This window comes from Thalia democratica, chromosome 7 (assembly GCF_965202585.1).
Source record: "Thalia democratica chromosome 7, ktThaDemo2.hap1.1, whole genome shotgun sequence".
NCBI classification, from domain to species: Eukaryota; Metazoa; Chordata; class Thaliacea; order Salpida; family Salpidae; genus Thalia; species Thalia democratica.
In genome coordinates, this window is record NC_139171.1 from 41,974,363 (window position 1) to 41,993,539 (window position 19,177).

General features: G+C 25.0%; 1 protein-coding gene across 2 annotated transcripts; it reads left to right on the forward strand.

Annotated features, from left to right (window-relative positions):
- The first annotated feature begins 357 nt into the window (after positions 1-357).
- LOC145840273 (vesicle transport protein SFT2B-like) lies at positions 358-13,719 on the forward strand. 2 transcript variants are annotated; one of them, XM_082947471.1, is made up of 5 exons: positions 358-452; positions 6,583-6,684; positions 11,573-11,734; positions 12,384-12,419; positions 12,630-13,719. In XM_082947471.1, exons 1-5 carry the CDS (start codon positions 384-386, stop codon positions 12,756-12,758), a joined length of 498 nt encoding a protein of 165 aa, XP_082803597.1. In that variant the 5' UTR covers positions 358-383; the 3' UTR covers positions 12,759-13,719. The 2 variants fall into 2 exon arrangements, with proteins under 2 accessions (XP_082803597.1, XP_082803598.1); XM_082947472.1 differs by lacking the exon at positions 358-452 and adding an exon at positions 1,194-1,283.
- Positions 13,720-19,177: the final 5,458 nt, after the last annotated feature.

Here is a 19,177-nt window from a genome sequence, read left to right on the forward strand (position 1 = left end):
AATTTGAAACTTACACTAGATATTCTGGAATTGGTGATAAAGAGCAAAATAAATAAAAAAGTCTTAGGCGGTTTTAATGGTAGTATTTTGAGAAATGTTGCTGGTAGGGGATGTAGCTTTTTTTAATTTCTCCAAAGGGGGCCTTTTGAAAAAAAGTCTGGGAAACTCTGACCTAAATTATTAAAACCTTATAACTTTAAAACTGAGTAGTCATATCTACAATTAAAAATTGTTTTAAGCATAAATTATTTATATTTAAAAAGAAAAGTTCCTCTGAGCTTATTGTAGATATTTCTGATTTCAGAATATGTACAAAATTAGTTTTGAGTATGTACTATTATGTTGTGTTTTATTCTTAGTCTATGATATAAATATTTACAATTATGGACCAGCTAAGAAAGGTTTTTAATGGTCAAGAAGCTGATGGTGGAGAATCTGGACTTATGTCTGAAGTAATACTTTTATAAATTTTATACAATATAAATTTCAATTTAAAAGACAAGTTAAGTATAAACAAGTAAAGAATTTAAATAACTTAACTGTTTTCTACATTTTTATTTTTTTAATTGGGCTATAAAGTTTAATTCTATGTTAAAATAAAAGTTATTTCAACTGTAGTTAAAAATGTTATTACTAAAAAGTTTTTGTATCAGTAGCCTGTATTAAATTAAAGCTCTTCAAATAGTTAATATACCTAAAAATAGATTTTACATTTTTTGAAACCTAATCTTAATTTGTAAAAGAATTTGTTGCAAAGTTTTGTAGTTGTATTTTGTAGTAATTTATTAAGTACTCAATATAAAAAATGTATAATTCAATAAAACTATATAACAAAAGTGTTGCATAATGGCGTCATAGTTTTTGGTAGCACTATCAGTTACCTAACTTTTTGTATTACAGTGTATGTTAAAGTTTCTAAAACATTTAGACACAAAAACTTAAGTAGTAGAGATAACTATTAAATAACAACTAGATTTGTTTTTATTAAATGAAAAACAAAGATTATTCTTTTAAGTGAGTTTTAAGTGTTTAAAAGCTTTATTATTGCCAATACGAGTTTACTTTTAAACAGTTTAGGAAAAAATTTATTGAGAATTTTTGATATCCTAGAACTAAGGTTTTTAAACCAGACAAAGTTTTTTTGTAATTACTAAAGAAAAAGTATTCGAAAATTTAACAAGTAAGTTATTCACAGTAAATAAACTAAATTTTATATTATGGATTCTTTGAGAAAAGTATTAAGTGGAGAAGAGAGAGGTGAAGAAAGTGGTCTTATTTCTAATGTTAGTAAATATTTCTAGGAAGTTTGTTTAGCTAGTAAAATATTATATTGTTCACGATTTTAAAACTGAATTACATTCTAATTTTTTAGTTTAGAATATGTCAAAACGAAATAAACTGAAAAGTTGTTTAATTGTGTCTAGAAATACCTCAAGTATTTTAGTTTGTTATATTTGCTTTTGATTACATTTAATATTAAACTTAATTTTCTGCTACAGGTGTATATGTAATTAGTACAATTGACTTTATTAAATTTTTATGTGCCTAGCTTTTTTAAGTTTACTACAAGGTTGTCACTAACTTAGTTTTTTTATTTTAGAAACACTCTGACCAGAAATGCTAAAGTTTTAATTTAAACTTAACCAATAAAAAGTATGAATTTAGACTGCATTATTATAATTACTAATTGACAACTGATTTTTTTTTACATAAATTTAAAATGAAGATTATTGAGCACTATACAGGGTTGCCACTTTACCTGGAAAAACCTGGAATTTGACAATTTAGGCTAAAATAACCTGGAAAAACCTGGAAGTTTGATCGAAAAACCTGGAATTTTTAATAACTTTAACATTTTCAGTTGTAAAATTTTGATTTGACACAAAAAATCTATCATATAATTAAGATTTTTTGTCATCATCAAAAATTTTTTTATTAAAATACACATTTAAAGTAACTTTACAGTATCTTTTCAATGCTTTTATTCTATTTAACACAGTTTCTTTAATAGAAATTAACTTAAAACTAATATTAGACCCAAAAATGTGTACTTTTAAAAATCTGGAAGAAATTTGGAAAACCTGGAAAAAAAAATTTAAAAAATGAAGGCAACCCTGACTATAGCACTATTTTAGATTGTTTGTTTAGTTAGTTACTAAAAGTTCAAGTTTTATTTAGTGTCAATAGAGAACAAACTTATTAAAACTATTTATTATAATACCAATAGTTTAGTAAAAATTATTTAATCTGTGACATAAAAAAAAAATATCTATCTATACTTAATCTCAGTTTAAATTTTAAGATATGTTTTCAAGCTACTTATAAGATTGAAATTGAATTTTTTACCTTGTATAATGGAAAAGAAAATAAGTTGATTGTTAGATAGATTAAAAAGTTTAGATAATTGATTGTATTTTTCTATAATAAGCTGAAATTAAACTTTTATATACAAAAATTTGAATTAAAAGATGAAGATTAACTTCTCTAGCAACTATATAAATTTTTAAAAGTAATTTAGTAAATAGCATTTAATGATATCCACTATACCACACTATAAATAAATCTAGTCTAGCTTTCTAAAGTTGTGATGAAGAAAAAAAGTTTTTTGCTGTTCTTTGGAAGCCATCATTTTTGCTTTTGCTCGTACAAATTACAACCTTTAGAAAGTGACCTTTCAGAATAAACAGAAGATAGATAAAGGTGCAGAAAGATATTTTCTTGAGATTGCAAACCTGGCAAGATGTGGATATATTTTTTTGTTTGACTTCCACCAAAATACGACTATAGCTTATTTAATTTGTTAAATTAAATTTTCTTCAGCTGAAAAACCTTAATTTCAGTCTGAATCTCTTGATCAACTGAATCTTGTTGCTTGTTTTTTTGAATGGCTGTACTTGTTTCTGTTTCTAATGTGCAATAGAAAGACAAAAATCATTGGTAACATCATTTGTAGATAGTTAAGTTTTAGGATTATTAGACTGTACTAGAAGAAAAGTGACTACTTTGACCAGTCTCACGACAACTATGCTTTTTTTTTACTTTTAATTTCAGCAGCCTTTAAATCTCCTGTTTGAGATTAGGAGGAAAAAAGTTAAGTCAATACCGTTGATCAACAGGTGTTATGACTAACAACCAGCTGTTATCATGAAAGTCTAAGTGTGTGCTGTTATTTGTAATATACAACCTTATTTATAGATATCTTTATTGATAGATAGAATATCTTGATAGTCTGCCAAGGTTGCTAAAGTTGTAGAATCACTGACCTGATAAACTATTTTCTTCAAGATAAAAAAATTCAGTATTTTGCATGCAAAAATACAATTGGCAGCAGTGTATTGTTTCTACTACACTGCTGCGTTACTGTAACTTGTTTAAAAAGGTTAAAGCAGTTCAAATATGTGACTAACAAGTTGCCATTTTTCAGCTATAATAGAACATATAATTAGAATCAAACTTATTGTTAGCCACATAGTACTGGACACTTTCTTTTATATGTCTTTTCTAAGCTGTTTTCTTGTAAATAAAATCAGCAGTTAAAAGATTTTAAATTTCTTAATTTCAATAATATTCTTAATACTATTTTTTTACATAAATCCTTGAAAAATATTTTAATTTTATGTATGCATTCTTCTTTGAAATAAAGCTTATAATTAACTAATTGTGAAACAGTTGAAAACAATTTGTTAATAAGCTAAAAGATGTAAAGATTTCTTTTTAAAAAGTTTCCTAAGCAAAAATACAATCAACTAAGTATAAAACTTTAAGAAGCTTATCATGGAAAGCAAAGTCTTTCCAATATACGAATCTGGCCAAATATCAGCTAGGACCCAGCAGAATCCAGATTTTTTTTGAAATTTAGATCCAACTGGATTTAAGCAAAAAACAACCAGACCTGGCCGGATCCAGATCTTAGATCATGTAGATTACAAACAGTTTTTTTTGTATGGTTTATGAAGTATTAAAGGAATAAGTACAAATAAAATAGTTGAAGTAAATCAGGTTAAATCTTTGACTGTGGTAGTAGTGAAATCAGTTTTGTTTTCAATTTTTGTTTTTTGAGTCATTTGTGTTCCAACTCCCTGTTCTTCAGCTTCGTCAAAATAACTTGTGATGTAATCTGAGCTTGTATTATCTGTTAATTTTTATTAGCTTGTAATGAATTGTGAAATCATGTGGTGTAAAAAGATTTAGACAAAACTTTTTGAATGCTTTCATTTCGTGATTCAATAAACAATACTGTTACTAAGGTGTAATACAAACTTAATGTGTTTTTTTAGCACATTTGCATTTGTAGCATAATATACCACTTATTTAACACATTGACTCTTTTAATACAAAATTAGAACTTTAAATGTTAAAAAAATAATAGCCTCTAATTTTTTTATTACACTTTACTTTTTGTTTGTTTTGGTTACTAGATTTGATTTTTTTAGATGCCTTTACAAAATACTTCTTATATGTTACTATTAAAATGTATAATATAACATATTATATATATTAAAATAAATAATTAAAATCACTAATATATTAAAATGTATAAAAAACCTTATAAAAACCAATGACCAGCGTAATATTACAATGTGTGGATACTTATACTTTTAATCGTATAAGATTATATATGTTATTTATTTTTTTAAGTAATAAAACCATTTTGTATTTTGTTATTCTTAGAACAACAGGATTTTTAGTCTCATTAACACTTAGTTATTTACAAGTTAAACTTCTGTTGTAAGGTTTTTTAAAGTTTATTTTATTATAAAAACCTTTTGAAATTTATATTATTGTTAAACCCTATAGTCAGGAAGAACAAAAAGTTACAAGTCAAAAAAATGGGGGTTTTCGAAAAAAAAGTCAGGAATTTTAATATAAACATGTTTTCAATGAGAAAGTTAATTGTTTTTAAAAACTGCATTTTGCTAATGTCATTTTTGAAAAAGTTTTGCTTTTGCAATTCTTTTTTTTTCAGGGTCTTAATTGAATTTTTTGAATATATTAAAAAATTTTATGATCTCTAGTGTGTTGTGTATTTACTATGTGGTATAGAGAGTGAGTACATTTTTTGTTTTAAGGTGTTAAATCAGCATTTGGACTTGGACCACATATCCAAAACACCTTGGTGGAAGCAATATAAACATCTAGGTGGTACAATCTAGGCATGTGCAGTTAAGTAGCCACAGGGGGCGGTGAGGTCATAATTGGAAACTTACACTAGATATTCTTGAGTTTTTGATGAAGAGCAAAAAAAGGTCTTAGGTGTTTCTAATGGTAGTTTTTTGAGTAATCTTGTTGAAGGGGGCCATAGCTTTTTGATTTTCTTTAAAGGGGGCCATTTGAAAAAAAATTTGGGAAACCCTTATGTAAAGTAACAAAATTTTGATTAGATACGAAAATCTATAATATTTTTTTTTAAATTTGTATCAACATTTATTTTTCATTAATAAACATATAATGTATTTTTAGAAATTCAGAAAACCCAGAAGAAATTTACAAAAATATACTGACTTCCCTACTGACAGCAGATGTTACTGAATTATCGGTGAATTAGCGGCTGATGACATTTTTTTAGTGAAAATGCATTTTTTCAATTATGTGGCATCTCTCATTCAACCTTTTATGACATAGTACCAAAGTACCCAGCCTATTGCTGCCTTTATGCAACTTTTAATATCTTGTTCTTGATGATCAAATTGCTGTGCATTGTTATGAAAGACAAGCTGGTTTGAATTGTCAAACTTCCCTGAAACCTGTCCTTGAGTTTGGTTGTGCTACAACCAATTTGCTTGCAAGTTTAAGGATAAAGGACCTAGTTGATGAAGATAAAGTGTTCAATTTCAACAAAGATTGTAGAATATGTGTTGTAAATGTGGTAGAATATCTCTGGAGCAAAATAAGTATTGGGAGTACATTTGTAATAAGTATATCATGCTTAAATCTGCATAGCCTTGTAAAATTGGGAGTCTCAATTGTTGCTGAGCCTTTTGCAAACATTTTGCAGTCCTTAACAAGGCAAAACATTTGCTCTAACTCTGAAGGTGATGCTAGCATTGGATAATTTAGAACTTCATAAGTTGTCTAATGAATGCATTAAAGTTCAAGAGCTTTGAGCAAAGTGAAGATTGTTTTGGCTAATTCTATTTTGAAGCTCCTGCCCAATCTTCCCTTAGAAAGTTGTGGCAAACATTGTTTGTGTTTCACAATGGCTAGGCTGACGTCAAACAAAGGTTCAATATTAAACTTAATAACTACTCCTTAAAAACAACATGAAAAAAGAAATCATAGCATCTAGAAGATGAATCAAAGATTATACGTATGCAAAAAAACTAGAACCTTATAAAATCAGTTTTAATTTAAAAATTATTTTAGAAAAGTCCGAAAATTTTGTTTAGCTTGTTCTGTAGAAACCCTGCTATAGTTATTTGTAGAAGTATATAAAGTTTTTATTTTTTTACCTTTTTACTAAAAAAATATTATTTTGTATATCTAACAACCATTTGCTGTTTAAAACTTAACTTTAAAAGCAGCAAAATATTATACTTTTATAAACGTTAATTACAAGTAAAATACTGTAGAAATTTTTTTTAGGTTACTGGAAATGGTGATAGTTGTTGTCCATCACTAAGCTGGGAAACTAGAATTAAAGGATTTATTGCTTGTTGCGTTATCGGGATCTTTTTATCTATATTTGTTAGTTTGTAATTGTACTATTGATGAATATATTTATGACTGATCAACTGATTCTTTCAGCAAAAATTTTAAAACCAGCAAAATATTATTGTTCTTCTAAAAATATCGTTCATTTTTTCTTAATAAAACTAAATGTATTAAAACAAGACCCTATTCTACAGAAAAGATACATACAAAAATATAAACTTAAGTTTAAAACATCGTAAACTTTATTACATTTATATTTAAATTACAATATGCCAAGTTAAAAATTAAAAATTGTAAATAAATTTTTAAACCTAAGATTTATGTTAAAAAGTTCAAAGTTTTGTAGGTCCGAAGTTTCACAGCAAAGTACTGTTTTTTTGGCAGAATGCATTTACCTCAAGAATTTTTCTAAGTTTAGATATTACCAAAGGTTTCAATACACCCACTTTTATTACAATTTTTTTAAGTTAATTATTTATATTTAAAAATATAATGTAGCACAATAAATAGTCTGTAATAAGAATATATATTTTATAATTTAAACTCAATTGAAAATTATTAGTAAAGGTGGTTGTTACAAACATATAAAGGGTATATAGCGTGTTTTTTTTTGCAGACTCAGCTATAATATTTGCCTTTTATTATCGAATTGTTGTCAGTATGTTAGTATTATTATGTAAACAATTAGGCCAAGAGAGAGTGTTGAGTAACTTATTGCATTTTATTGATTGATGTATTTTAGTTAAAATACATAACTTTATACTAATACCCATTAATTTTTTCTTCTAAGTCTTATACTAAACAAAGTGTTTTAAGTTTTACTTGAATTATAGCTTTTATGTAATATTCATAGCATTGCATTGATTCAGATTTTTACTGTAAAACTGTGAATCAGATTTCTAGTAATATGGAAAAAAAGAACTAAGCTATTTCCAGCTAAAGCTGTAAAATAAACGTTTTGCGTAATCTTTATTTTAAAATAGTTTTTGAATTGTGTAACATTTTTAAGTTGCTTTGTATTTAATGATAAAGTTTAACATACTTAACAACAATAAGTTTTACACAATTTTGTTAATTAAAAGTAATAAATTAAAATTTATAAATACAAAAAAAAATATTTTAGTAGTTTTATATTTATACTTTTTATCCAATTATTATTCCAAATGTTTACTAAAAAAGGAATAAAATTCGTTTATTTATATTTAAAAGTTTGTTTATTCATTTTTAACTTAAAAATTAAGCAATGTTGCTGTCAAGAAAGTTTAATTGAATTCATTTTAAAAGATACTAAAATGTTTTTACCTGCTAGTAGAGCTAGTTTAAATCATTTATGATCAACCAATATTTACAAAGGCTTGTAAAAATACAGCTATGACTGTCACTAAAACTAATCAAGTTATTCATATTACTAAATTGGTTCATAAAAATTAATATGCATTATGCTCACAACATCAAGCCTAAAGAAGTGAGTACCAGTACTGAAATAATTACTTTTAAAAACTGGATTGACTTTAACTTATTTTCAGCCACATGGTTTTATACAATGTCATTAGTCTTTTTTTAATGTACCTTAAGTTAAAATAGTTAAAGTCATAGAGAGAAAAATACTTTTATTAACAAAACTTTTATAAACTTTAAAACAAATTGGTTTATTTTCTTTACAATGTAATAATTTTCTTATAATATGTAGTAAATTTTGTAAAAGATTTTCGACTCAAATAACAAAATTTATAATATGAGTTTATTTACTTTCTTACCCACACTTAAATATTTCATTAACATTTTTTTCTTTTTTAACAATTTATTATTTTCTAACAATCAAAACTCCCAAAAAATGTCATCATTTCTAAATGATCACTTTTTATTTTAATTACAGAAGTTTCTGCATGTAATTTATTGATAATTTTGTAAAATGTATGTAAAATTTAAAGATGGTCAGTTAAAATGTAGAAGAAGGTTATGAATTAGTTTTTATTTTTTGCTATTTTAGTGTGCACCTTCCATACAAAATCTACTTAACTTACTAACTAACTCAGGGTTCGTGCTCGTCAGGCTAAATCAGGCTAAGTCAGTCTAAATCAGTTTTTTTGAAAAAAGTTGGAAAACGTCAGGCTAAATCAGTTTTTTATTTAAAAGTTTGAGAATCTCAGTTTTTCTCAGTTCAACTGCTTGAAAATTTCTGATAAAAAATGATAAATCTCTTTAAGATCAAATTGAGATGTGAATTTTCTAAATAAAGATTTAGTTTTTAAAGACAAAATCAGTCAGTATTTGTAAAAATAAATGCTTAAAACCTTTTGTTGAATCTCTAACATTTTTTAAGAAACTTCGTTATTTTGTTTTGAGTACATTGTATACGTCATAATTATGAAAATTCATAAAAAATACAGTTTAAACATTACAGTTTAGTTCAACAACTTAGCTGTTTGTTTGAATTTTAATCCTTGTTTTAATAATACACGACAATGCACGTCGTTTTATTACAAATCTTCTGGTTATAATATTTTTATAGTGCTTAATTAAATTGAACAATTGTGTTTAGTAACATGTATTAAAATTTTACACTAGTATTAAATTATATATAGCACTTATTTTAAAACTTATCACTGAATTTGTTATATAAGGGGCATAAGAGGGGCAGGGGTCAATCACCTTTTTCACAATTTAGTCTTATTTTATCGAGTTGTAACTAAGCTATGAGTTGCTTTTTGCTTATTTTTAAAGCTCAAAATATTTTTGAGTTAAAGCTGGTTGAAGTCGGAGACTACAATAGTGCTAATCAAGACCCCCCAATACCTAAAATGACTTCTAAAGGGGATTTTCTTTAATTTAAAAAAATGTCAGGCTAAATTGGTCTCAGTCAGGCTAAATGAAAAAAATTTCGCGCACGAACCCTGCTAACTTTAATCCTTTTTATTTCAAAAACTCCTTTGAATTTTGTTGATCTGCAAAATGTGTATGATAACATTAAATTTCATCAAATAAAGTCCAATTTAAAATAAAAACTAAGATGGAACCCCGTATATTATGTTTCTCTGTGATTATAATGAATATATTTGATATCCATAAATTTCGAGATATTTTTAATGAGAAAAAATTTAAAAGAAAATATTTTAAAGAGTTAAGCTTTAATTGGTTAATGTATACAGATTGATTGTTTTTTCTGAAAACAGTCATCCGGGTCAAAAAGTATACAACATTTTTATCAGTAGCTAATTAAAGTAATTTTCAAAAGTTCTCTTAATCCAAAGGTGTAATAAAGATATATAGATAACAGTTTTATCATTTTTAAGGATAAATAGTGTATAAACCAATTAAAAAACCTTATTTACCTCTAAATAACTTAAAAGTACATAAATTAGTTAAACATCAGTATACTTGATAGAACATGTTCAGAAAATTGATAAGATTTAGTTTTATACCCAGTCTAAACAGAAAACAAAAATGTGCTCTAACTTTGTTCCGTGATATTTGTTTTGTTTTATAATTTAAGTGTCTTATTATAGTGAACCTATTAAAAGGTCAACAAAAAATATATAAAGTTAATTGTTTAGACTAAATTATACATTAATAATTTAGTAAAACAATATACTAATATATACTAACAATACAGTAAAAATGTTACAAGTATAGTTACACTAATTATAGTTTTGTTAGCGGTTTTCGCTATTGTTTTTGTAACAGAAAAACTTTTGTATTTTTTAATTTTGTCCAACTTGACTAAATGAAAAAGAAATATTTTGGTTTAATTTTAAGAAATATTATCATTGTGTCACATATGTGCAATGTAAATATTGTGTTTATAATTCAGATAGAATGATTTGTGTAAAAATAAGAAAGTCCACTAGTAAATTCAGAATTTATTTCAAACGAAAAATAAGTATTTTGTCAACTAACTTTATTAAAAGTACCTAATTTAAGCTTTAGATTTGAAAATTAAATATATTATTTATGACAATTAAAAGTCTAAAATTTAAGTTAAGTTTTTCTTCACAGTTGTTTTAGCAACTTTTTTTTTGTTATTTCATAAAACAGTTCTTCTTTTTTTTAGAACTGGTGTTGCATACATTTAAAACAGTTTAAGTTTTCCTTGATAATCACTTACGATTGTAAATGTATATATTTGCTTTAAAACCGGTTTTAAGAGAGTGAGTTTAAAATTTTTTACATAATTAGTTATTGTAATTGTTTATAAGAATATATAAGATGTAACCAAAACTATCAAACTCGTTTAGTTTTAAAAAACTCAAGTTCTGAAACTGCAGAATAAGAACGTTTTCCAATTTATTTTTTTATTTTACCTAGATCATAATTTTGGACAAATAACGAAAGGTAAGTAAAACAAAGTGCAAGCGGAAATAAGTTTTTTAAAGTTATTGTTCCTTTAAATATTTACCAAATTTAAAAATCAGTAGGTTTGTTTTGATAGAAAAAATTTGCACAGAGTTTTTCGTTGTTAAAATAAATATAGTTCAATAGAGAAAAGTTCCGTGCAAATTGATTTTATTAAGTCCAGTGAAGTTGCTTCGCTAGGATCTGTTTTAATTAAACCATTAGCTTGCAGTTTTGAATATAAGTTTGTTTTATTAATTCTACATGACAATATTTAACTGTTATGATATTCAACTTTATATTGTTAATAATTAATTACATTTATAGTATTTTTTTGTAAGTATTAGATTTAATTGATATATATCAGAAACATATTTGTTCTTATATTTATAGAACTCACTTTTGTGCACAACTTGAATAATACGTTTTGAAGTAACTATATTTTTACGTTGAACCGTGTTACTAAAATAACATAGATAATCTTTATATATAATAATTTGCTTTTAATTTGTTTTAAATTAATATTTCAAAGTTTAAGCATTTTTTTTTCTAATTTTGCTTTATTTTTATATACCAACAAATACTTAAGGGAGTTGTTTGGGTATTCTTCGGAAATTATGTTGGATTCGGGTTGCTGTATTCCCTTGGAACGCTTGTAACTTTATGTGGAACAGGCTTTTTGAGAGGACCGCAATCTCAATTTAAAGCGATGTTTAAAGACACTAGAATTGTTGCTACAATTGTAATGCTGGTATGAGTAGTTTTTACTTTGTTTTAGTTTGAAGGCTCGTTTGTTTTATTTAAATTTTTGACCAGAGAATTGAATATATTGTTATTATCTAACGAAATATTCATATCAAGGGTATTTATTTTAATCTTAGTTTGTATGTTACTTTAAGAAATAAAAGTCTGCAAAATAGTATATAACACAATAAAAACATCTGTTTTAAAAAAAAATATTAAGCTTTTTTTTGTTTGTTTTAAAATCACTTGATAATAGTTTTTTTTTTTAACATTTAGAGATAAACAAGTTTTTCAATACTTGTTTTTTTTATTATTTTTGTTTCACTAGTTTTGTTAGTATATTTCTCTAATTTGTTGTGCGTTGATTTAAATTATTTAATCTACGTTTAATAGAATGTTACTCTTATTTTAATAACTTCATCATTGTGGATATCTATAATACAAGTATTTTAAAGTAACATTTTTACAAACTTCTTATCAGTGATAATTTTTGATGTTTTATATATATACCAAAGAAAATTGACAATATACTTTTATAGAACAGTAAAATCCTTTTACATGTCAATATTTTTTCATAATTTTGTGTATAAATAGTGTATGTAGTAAGCTATTTATTTGCTTTAAATAAAATGTTGATTTACTTTTGTTTTTTACAGATTTCAGTTATATTGACAATGGTGGCTGCGTTTGCTGTGAGTTTCAATGTTTTACTCTTTGAAGTTTTACTTGCTGTTTAACTTATTTTAAAGCTTATCAAATGCAATTACAATATGACTGAATTTTCTTATGAATTGCAGTTATTTAATTTTAAACAGTTTTTCGAGAAAGCGAAACTTATAGGAACACTGTTAGTTTTGTAAATTTTAATAAAACAGCTCCAGTTAACGAGAGTTTTTTTACAGTGGAAGAGCGGTGTTCTGTGCATACTTTTCTGTCTCATTCAGTTCCTTGCTTTCACTTGGTACTCGATATCATATATTCCTTTTGCAAGAAAAGCTGTAAAAGGATGTGTTGAATCATGTTTGGGTTAAGACTCTTCAAACTCATCTTATAATATTGTTTTATTTCCGTTTACAATTAAAACATTTAAGAAATATTCCCTCTTTACTAAAACAAAGTTAAAAAGTTTTAACTACTATAACAGTTACGATTTAACAACGTGTAATCAGTTTAGTTTATATAATACATTTTTTTAGAGATTCAGTTTTTTACTTATGTTCAGTTTTTATAAAATAGATTCTTAAGTTTTCAAAACGGACATTTGAATGTTTTTAGAGCCGTATCCTTAGAATGATTATCTGGTTTTTCAGTTAAGTGTGTCAAAATTTATTTCATCTTAAGAAAATTTGTTTATTTTGCAAATTTCCATTTTTGCTGTTAAAACATCAAAATTAAAAAAAGTTTTATTAGTTTTAACTTTAAAAACTTACTTAGTAATTTTCTTGTTGTTTTGAAATTTTTACATTTGTTAATTAGAAGTCTTGATATTTGTCGTTCGTAAAATTGCTTGCCTAAATTTTAATTAAGGCCTTAAAATCAAAAAGCCAGTTTTCTATAGAACAATATAATCAATCCAACAAATTTTGTTGATAAGGCTAAAGCTCTTTTTATATTCTTTGTGTTCTTATTGCAATGTAACACTAAAAACTTCTTAGTAAAATATTTTATTTGATCTACATTTCTTTTCAAAGTACTACATATTTTTTTTATGTAACATCTTTTTTATGTAATATTAGATGTTGTTAAATTAATCACTTAATTTACATATGATTTAACAGATTTCATTGTATAATGTTTTGGCATGTTTCGTGATAAATTTGCCTATTTACAGGCTCAATAATCAATTAACTGTAGTTAATTAATTACTTAACTTTTCAAAAGTCTTTTTTTATTAAAAACAGAGTTTTTTTTTAAGCTGGAGTTTGACAATTTAGAGAAGGAAAAAAAACCTGAAATTTGAGAAACTCTGAAAAAAAATTTGAATTTTGAACATAATCACTGAAAAGTCTGTAGTTAAAAAAATTAATGTAAAATTATAAACATTTGATAAAATAAAAAAAAATCTATCACGCAAATTAATTTTTATTTTTACTGTTTAGAATTTCTTTTAAAGTAGCGTTACAGTATATTTACAACATTTTTGTACTATTTAGGACAGATGTTTACCTTAAACTTAACTTGTAGTAAAAATGGACAAATAAAAACTTGTATTTAAAAACCTTAGAGAAAATTTCGAAAAACTATTGGTAACAATTTAAGAATTTCATTTGAATTTTGTTATTAAGATTTGTTAATACCTTTAATAAATTGAAAATAGTAAACAGTTAGAACAAGGGTCGGCAAACTGCGGCCCGCGTGCATGTAAATGTGGCCTGCTGAACAAAAACATATTAAAAGTTGATTTTTTTTCGGTGATTTGTTTTCATTTGATTAAATTAGTTTTACGTCCCTGTTTAACATTTTGAAACCATTAATATTTTCACTGCTTAAACTTAAAACTTTGAAAAAACAGATTAGCATTCTAGAAATGTTTTTTCTCTGTTTAGATATTTTTTTTTTACAATAGCAACTGGTAAACAAACAAAGTTTTAAAAATACTCATAAAAGTTAGTTATGTAATTCATATTTATTAAAAAGATAAACTAAGTGCAAATTTATATCATTGTTTAAAAATTTATTGCACAGTAATAAACTAATATATCGTTTCTTTTTAATTTTGTTTATATTTGAGTGTGCACAAAAATATTTGAAAAATAACATGACATAAGATAAGGTAGTTTCTGTTCAAGCACATTTTCACTATTAAAATTAAACTACTGTGCAACTTAAATTAATATCTATGTACACAGATTTTCACGTATTTTACTTAATATAGATTAAACAGCATAGTTTTTAACTATAATTGTTTTTCACTTTTTGTTTATTTTAGTGTGTAAAAACCCAATATAAACAAAATAAGAAAAAGACATAATGAAAACAATTTACGAATTCAGAATACATATTAAATTATAAAAAAAAAAGTTGTGTGGAAACTAAATTAATTTTAATACACACTAATGTAGAATTTTTATTCGGAATACATCTTTGATTTTTTTAAATTTTAGTGCACTTTAATATACGTACCCTAATGCTCATTTTGAAAACATTTTTAACTATTACCAGTGTTGCCACACCCTAAGGAAACTCAGGATATTACGAATATCTAAAAAACCTTATGATGACTCAGGCCAGTTTAGTTTTTTTTTATGAAATGCTCAGGATAGTTTTAAGACTTCTAAACATCTCAGACCAGTTGTTTTGTCAAACAAATTTCATTTAAGAACCTGATTTTATAGATATTGTTAAACAATAATAAGTTTAATAATTGAAAATAAAGATGACTTTAGACATTTTAAGATCACTTGGAACAGTTTTTTTAAGTTGAATAGTAGCAACCCTGTAATATTTAAGTTAGATTAAGCGTAATTTAAGCACAATTTCTTTTTACAGTTGTTCCTTCATAAAATATTTAAACGTGTACAAATACAGTGAAAACAATATATGACTTAATTATTTTTTTTCAGTATACATTGTGGGTGCACGACTATTTGAATTCTAACAATTCAAATTCTTATATTTTTTTAAGGGCTGTGACTCTAAAAGTAATGTATTACAAATGAAATTTTTAAAAACTTATACAGATCTTATTAATATCTACAAGTTGTTTTTTTCGTTTTGCAAAGTATCTACTATTTTTTTAGATAAATTTTACTCCTAAGTACGTAGTTGTTAAGTATAAAATACACTTATTCCCTTGTGAAAAAAGTATTTACAAACCTTTTTGCATTATACTTACTTTTTAATATTTTTTTTTCTGTTTAGTATTTAAAGTTTTGATTCTTACAGTTTACAAAAACTTAATATGAGAATTTAGCTACTGGATCAAAATATTGTAACACTTCAATAGTGTTCTTCTCAGTCGAAAGCGGTTTTCTTACTTTGTTTTCTCTCAAACTATTCAAACCAATTAAATTCTGTAACGCGTTTGTTTTGGGGACTTAGTTTTAGTGACTTTAGTCAAGCACGCGTCTATTGCGTGTGAGTTGTTAATTTTCCATCGTTACGCTTTGTAACGATGACGTCTATTTTTTATATGAGCTAGTTGTATTTTTTATCGCATTTTTTATACATTGTAAATATACCTTTGTTTCTAAGACTCGATTTCTTTACATACAATTAGTTTAACATTCTAACAATCTTACTAATCAGTTAGGCTAAGCTTAAATCATAGTCCAAGTTAATTTGCGCTTCATAAGTCGACTTAGCTGAATAACTTAGCTAAGTAAATTCTAAATATTATAGTAACCGTCACCGATATTGTTATAACGCGTTAAGTCAGTTAATATCCAGGTTCGCGTAAATATAAGTAACAATTTTACATCGGTCGATCGGCAAAATATAAACGTAATGACAGTTTAATATTTTCTTTAAACTGGCATAAAACTTGAATACCTTTTGTTATTTTATGTTTTTAAATATTTTAATACAATCAATGCTAGAATCAGTAATTTTTAAATATTTATATCAATTATTTTTTAACTAAATGAACTTTATTTTTAAGTTTTATGCATGAGTTAATATAACTAACTTATACCTATTATTTTTTAAGTGTTATCTCTAACTTACTTAAGATTTCGTCTGTTTTAAAGTTCAATCAACAATTAATACCTACTAACACTATCTACAAATTTATCATATACAAGTAAAAATTCAAGTAAGCCGTAAATTCGGGGTCAGAACAAAGCTTTGCGAATAAATAGTTTGGTTGGTATTTCTAAGCTATATAGCCTTTCTGATATTATATATAAGTTTATTAAAACTTGGTATATTTTATATTGTAGTTTTATCCAATAGTTCTTGTCTACAGACAATATCTTTTAGCCTAATTGACTTATATATTTTTACATAGTTATTTGTTTATTCTAATAAAGTTCTTAAACGAGATACTGTTTATAGTGATTGATAAAGTAAAAGTTTTAGTATTAATAAAGGACAAAAAAAATATAAATATTTTTATATCTAAATTCGGAAACGGGTCAGAAAAGCACGGCGTCAGTTCAGCATAGTGTGACACTTTAGCACGGTGTGACACTTTAGCACGGAGTGACACTTTAGCACAGAGTGTCACTTTAGCACGGTGTGACACTTTAGCACATAATCTATTTTGAAATGTTTATTTTCTACACTAGAATTTGTACTTTTATTGTTTAAAAGCCTTAATCGAACTATTCAACATTTAATTAAAAGTTTACAAACTTTTAATGTTTTAAACGTTTAAATTTTAATAAAAACTAAAATAAAAGTAAATTTACAACCTTTATGAACTTATTTTACAATATGATTTTTAATGAAAAAATTTTGATACTTTTTGTTTTATATGTTATGTTATGGTATTTATATTATAAAAATTATGATGTAATATAAAAATTTATGTGGTGTACGACTCGATAACCGAAAGGTTCCTTTGTACACCAGGTCTTTAGACCAAACTTTTTGAGCGCTTTTTTTTATCGTTCAATATACAATATACGAACTACTACAAGGGTAAATAAAATTAGTTCAACAATTTTTCTATCTATTTAGCTTTTTTATTACTTTTATTGTTTTGAAACTTTAATTTACAGCTTAATCTAAAATTCTACTAGTAAATATTTATTTAAAAAATTTTAAATACGGTACTTTTAGAAGTGTTAGAACTAATTTTAACATTTAATTGTTAACTTACCAATTATTTAAAAATTGATCATCATAAACTAATATTTTAAAAGACCTAAATTATTCTGTGCTAAAATGTCACGCCATGCTAAAGTGACGCCGTGCCAAAAGGTCTCTTCGTGATAAAGTGTTACTCCGTGCTAAAGTGACGCTGTGCTTTTCTGAGACCTAACCCTAAATTCACACACATAATTATTTGGACTTTTAATTTTATTTTTTGTAGTTGTAATAGTAAAATTTATTTTGAAGTAAGAATATTTTTTTTGAATGTCAACGTGTAAGTTGTTATCAATTAATATAAATCAATATAAACAAACATAAGTTTCTAGATAAAGTTTTAGTAGCAGAGTTAAAAAAAAATTTGACTTTTATTCTAACAAATTACAAATAACTTTAAAAAATAAAAAGACAGCTTCAAATGAGCACATCAAATGAGTTATTTTTTTATGATATAAACAAAGGTGTAGCTTAAAACTAATCAAATTAATTCATTTTTTACTACTGACAAACAAAAGAGTATTAAAAAACAACAACTTTAAGTTAATTTAGATAGAAAAAATATATTTAAACTAAATTAGATACTTATTGTTTTCTATATTTAAACATATTACCTAGTTAAGTAACCAATAAGTCTTAATTTTTACTTTAAAGAACTAAAAAAAATACTAATAAATTATTGTTGTATAAACAATCGTATAGAAAAAATTTATTGCAATCTACTTCTAAAAATAGTTTTATCTAAAAATTTAGTAATTTGTGAGTTTTGTACTGATGAAAAAAAATCAATTAGAAATAAAGAGATAGTTGTAAATAAGGTAGTTAGATTGAAAAAAACTCTTTATAAGATTTTAGCTGAGCTGCTTGACTTGATATGGGTTTTAAATTAATTCTATAACTATATCTTAACGAAGAAAATAGGAGAAAAAATAGTTAGATTTACGATAGTAGTTTCTCCACATACAACTATCTTTTTTATTCAATTTTTGGTTTTACACTTATCGAAACTTATTTATATTGAAACATTAAGTTTTTTATCTAAACTGTACGACTTTAATTTATAAAATATTGCGAATATAAAATAATTATTTTTTTTCTTAAGCAGGATAACTACAACTTTCGCTGTGAAATTATTAGTTTGTAAACAAGGATGTTCTTTTTTATAAACCTATTATTTCTATAAGAATTGCTCTATACTATCAGAGTTAGTGAAACACAATCTTTTTTACAGATAGATATCAAAAAATATTGCTCACATTTTATATACATAGCGACTTTTGAACATTTTAAAAACCTTGACGTCCATTGTCAAAAGCAATGTAAGTGTGTACTTGTTAAAGGATTTTTAGAAGCAAAACTAAAAACAACAGCAATACAGGTTTCAATCTTTATAAAACAACTTAGTTTTGTTTTTACTTATGGTTATATTTAAAGTCATCACCTTTTTCTATCTTATATTACTATAATTTTAGCTACTTTTATATTTTTACACAAAAAAAAAATCGTCATTAAGATTTTAAAGACGCTTTGTTCTGGAACTTATATCAGATTGGCAAGAATATATATTAATATTAGTTACACAAATGCGCTTTACTTAATATTGTTAAGGTCGGGTTCGCTTTTTTTTTTTTTGCTAACATTTTTAACAGTAAGTTATCAAATGTAAAATTACTGCAAATAACAAATTTTCTTAAAACAA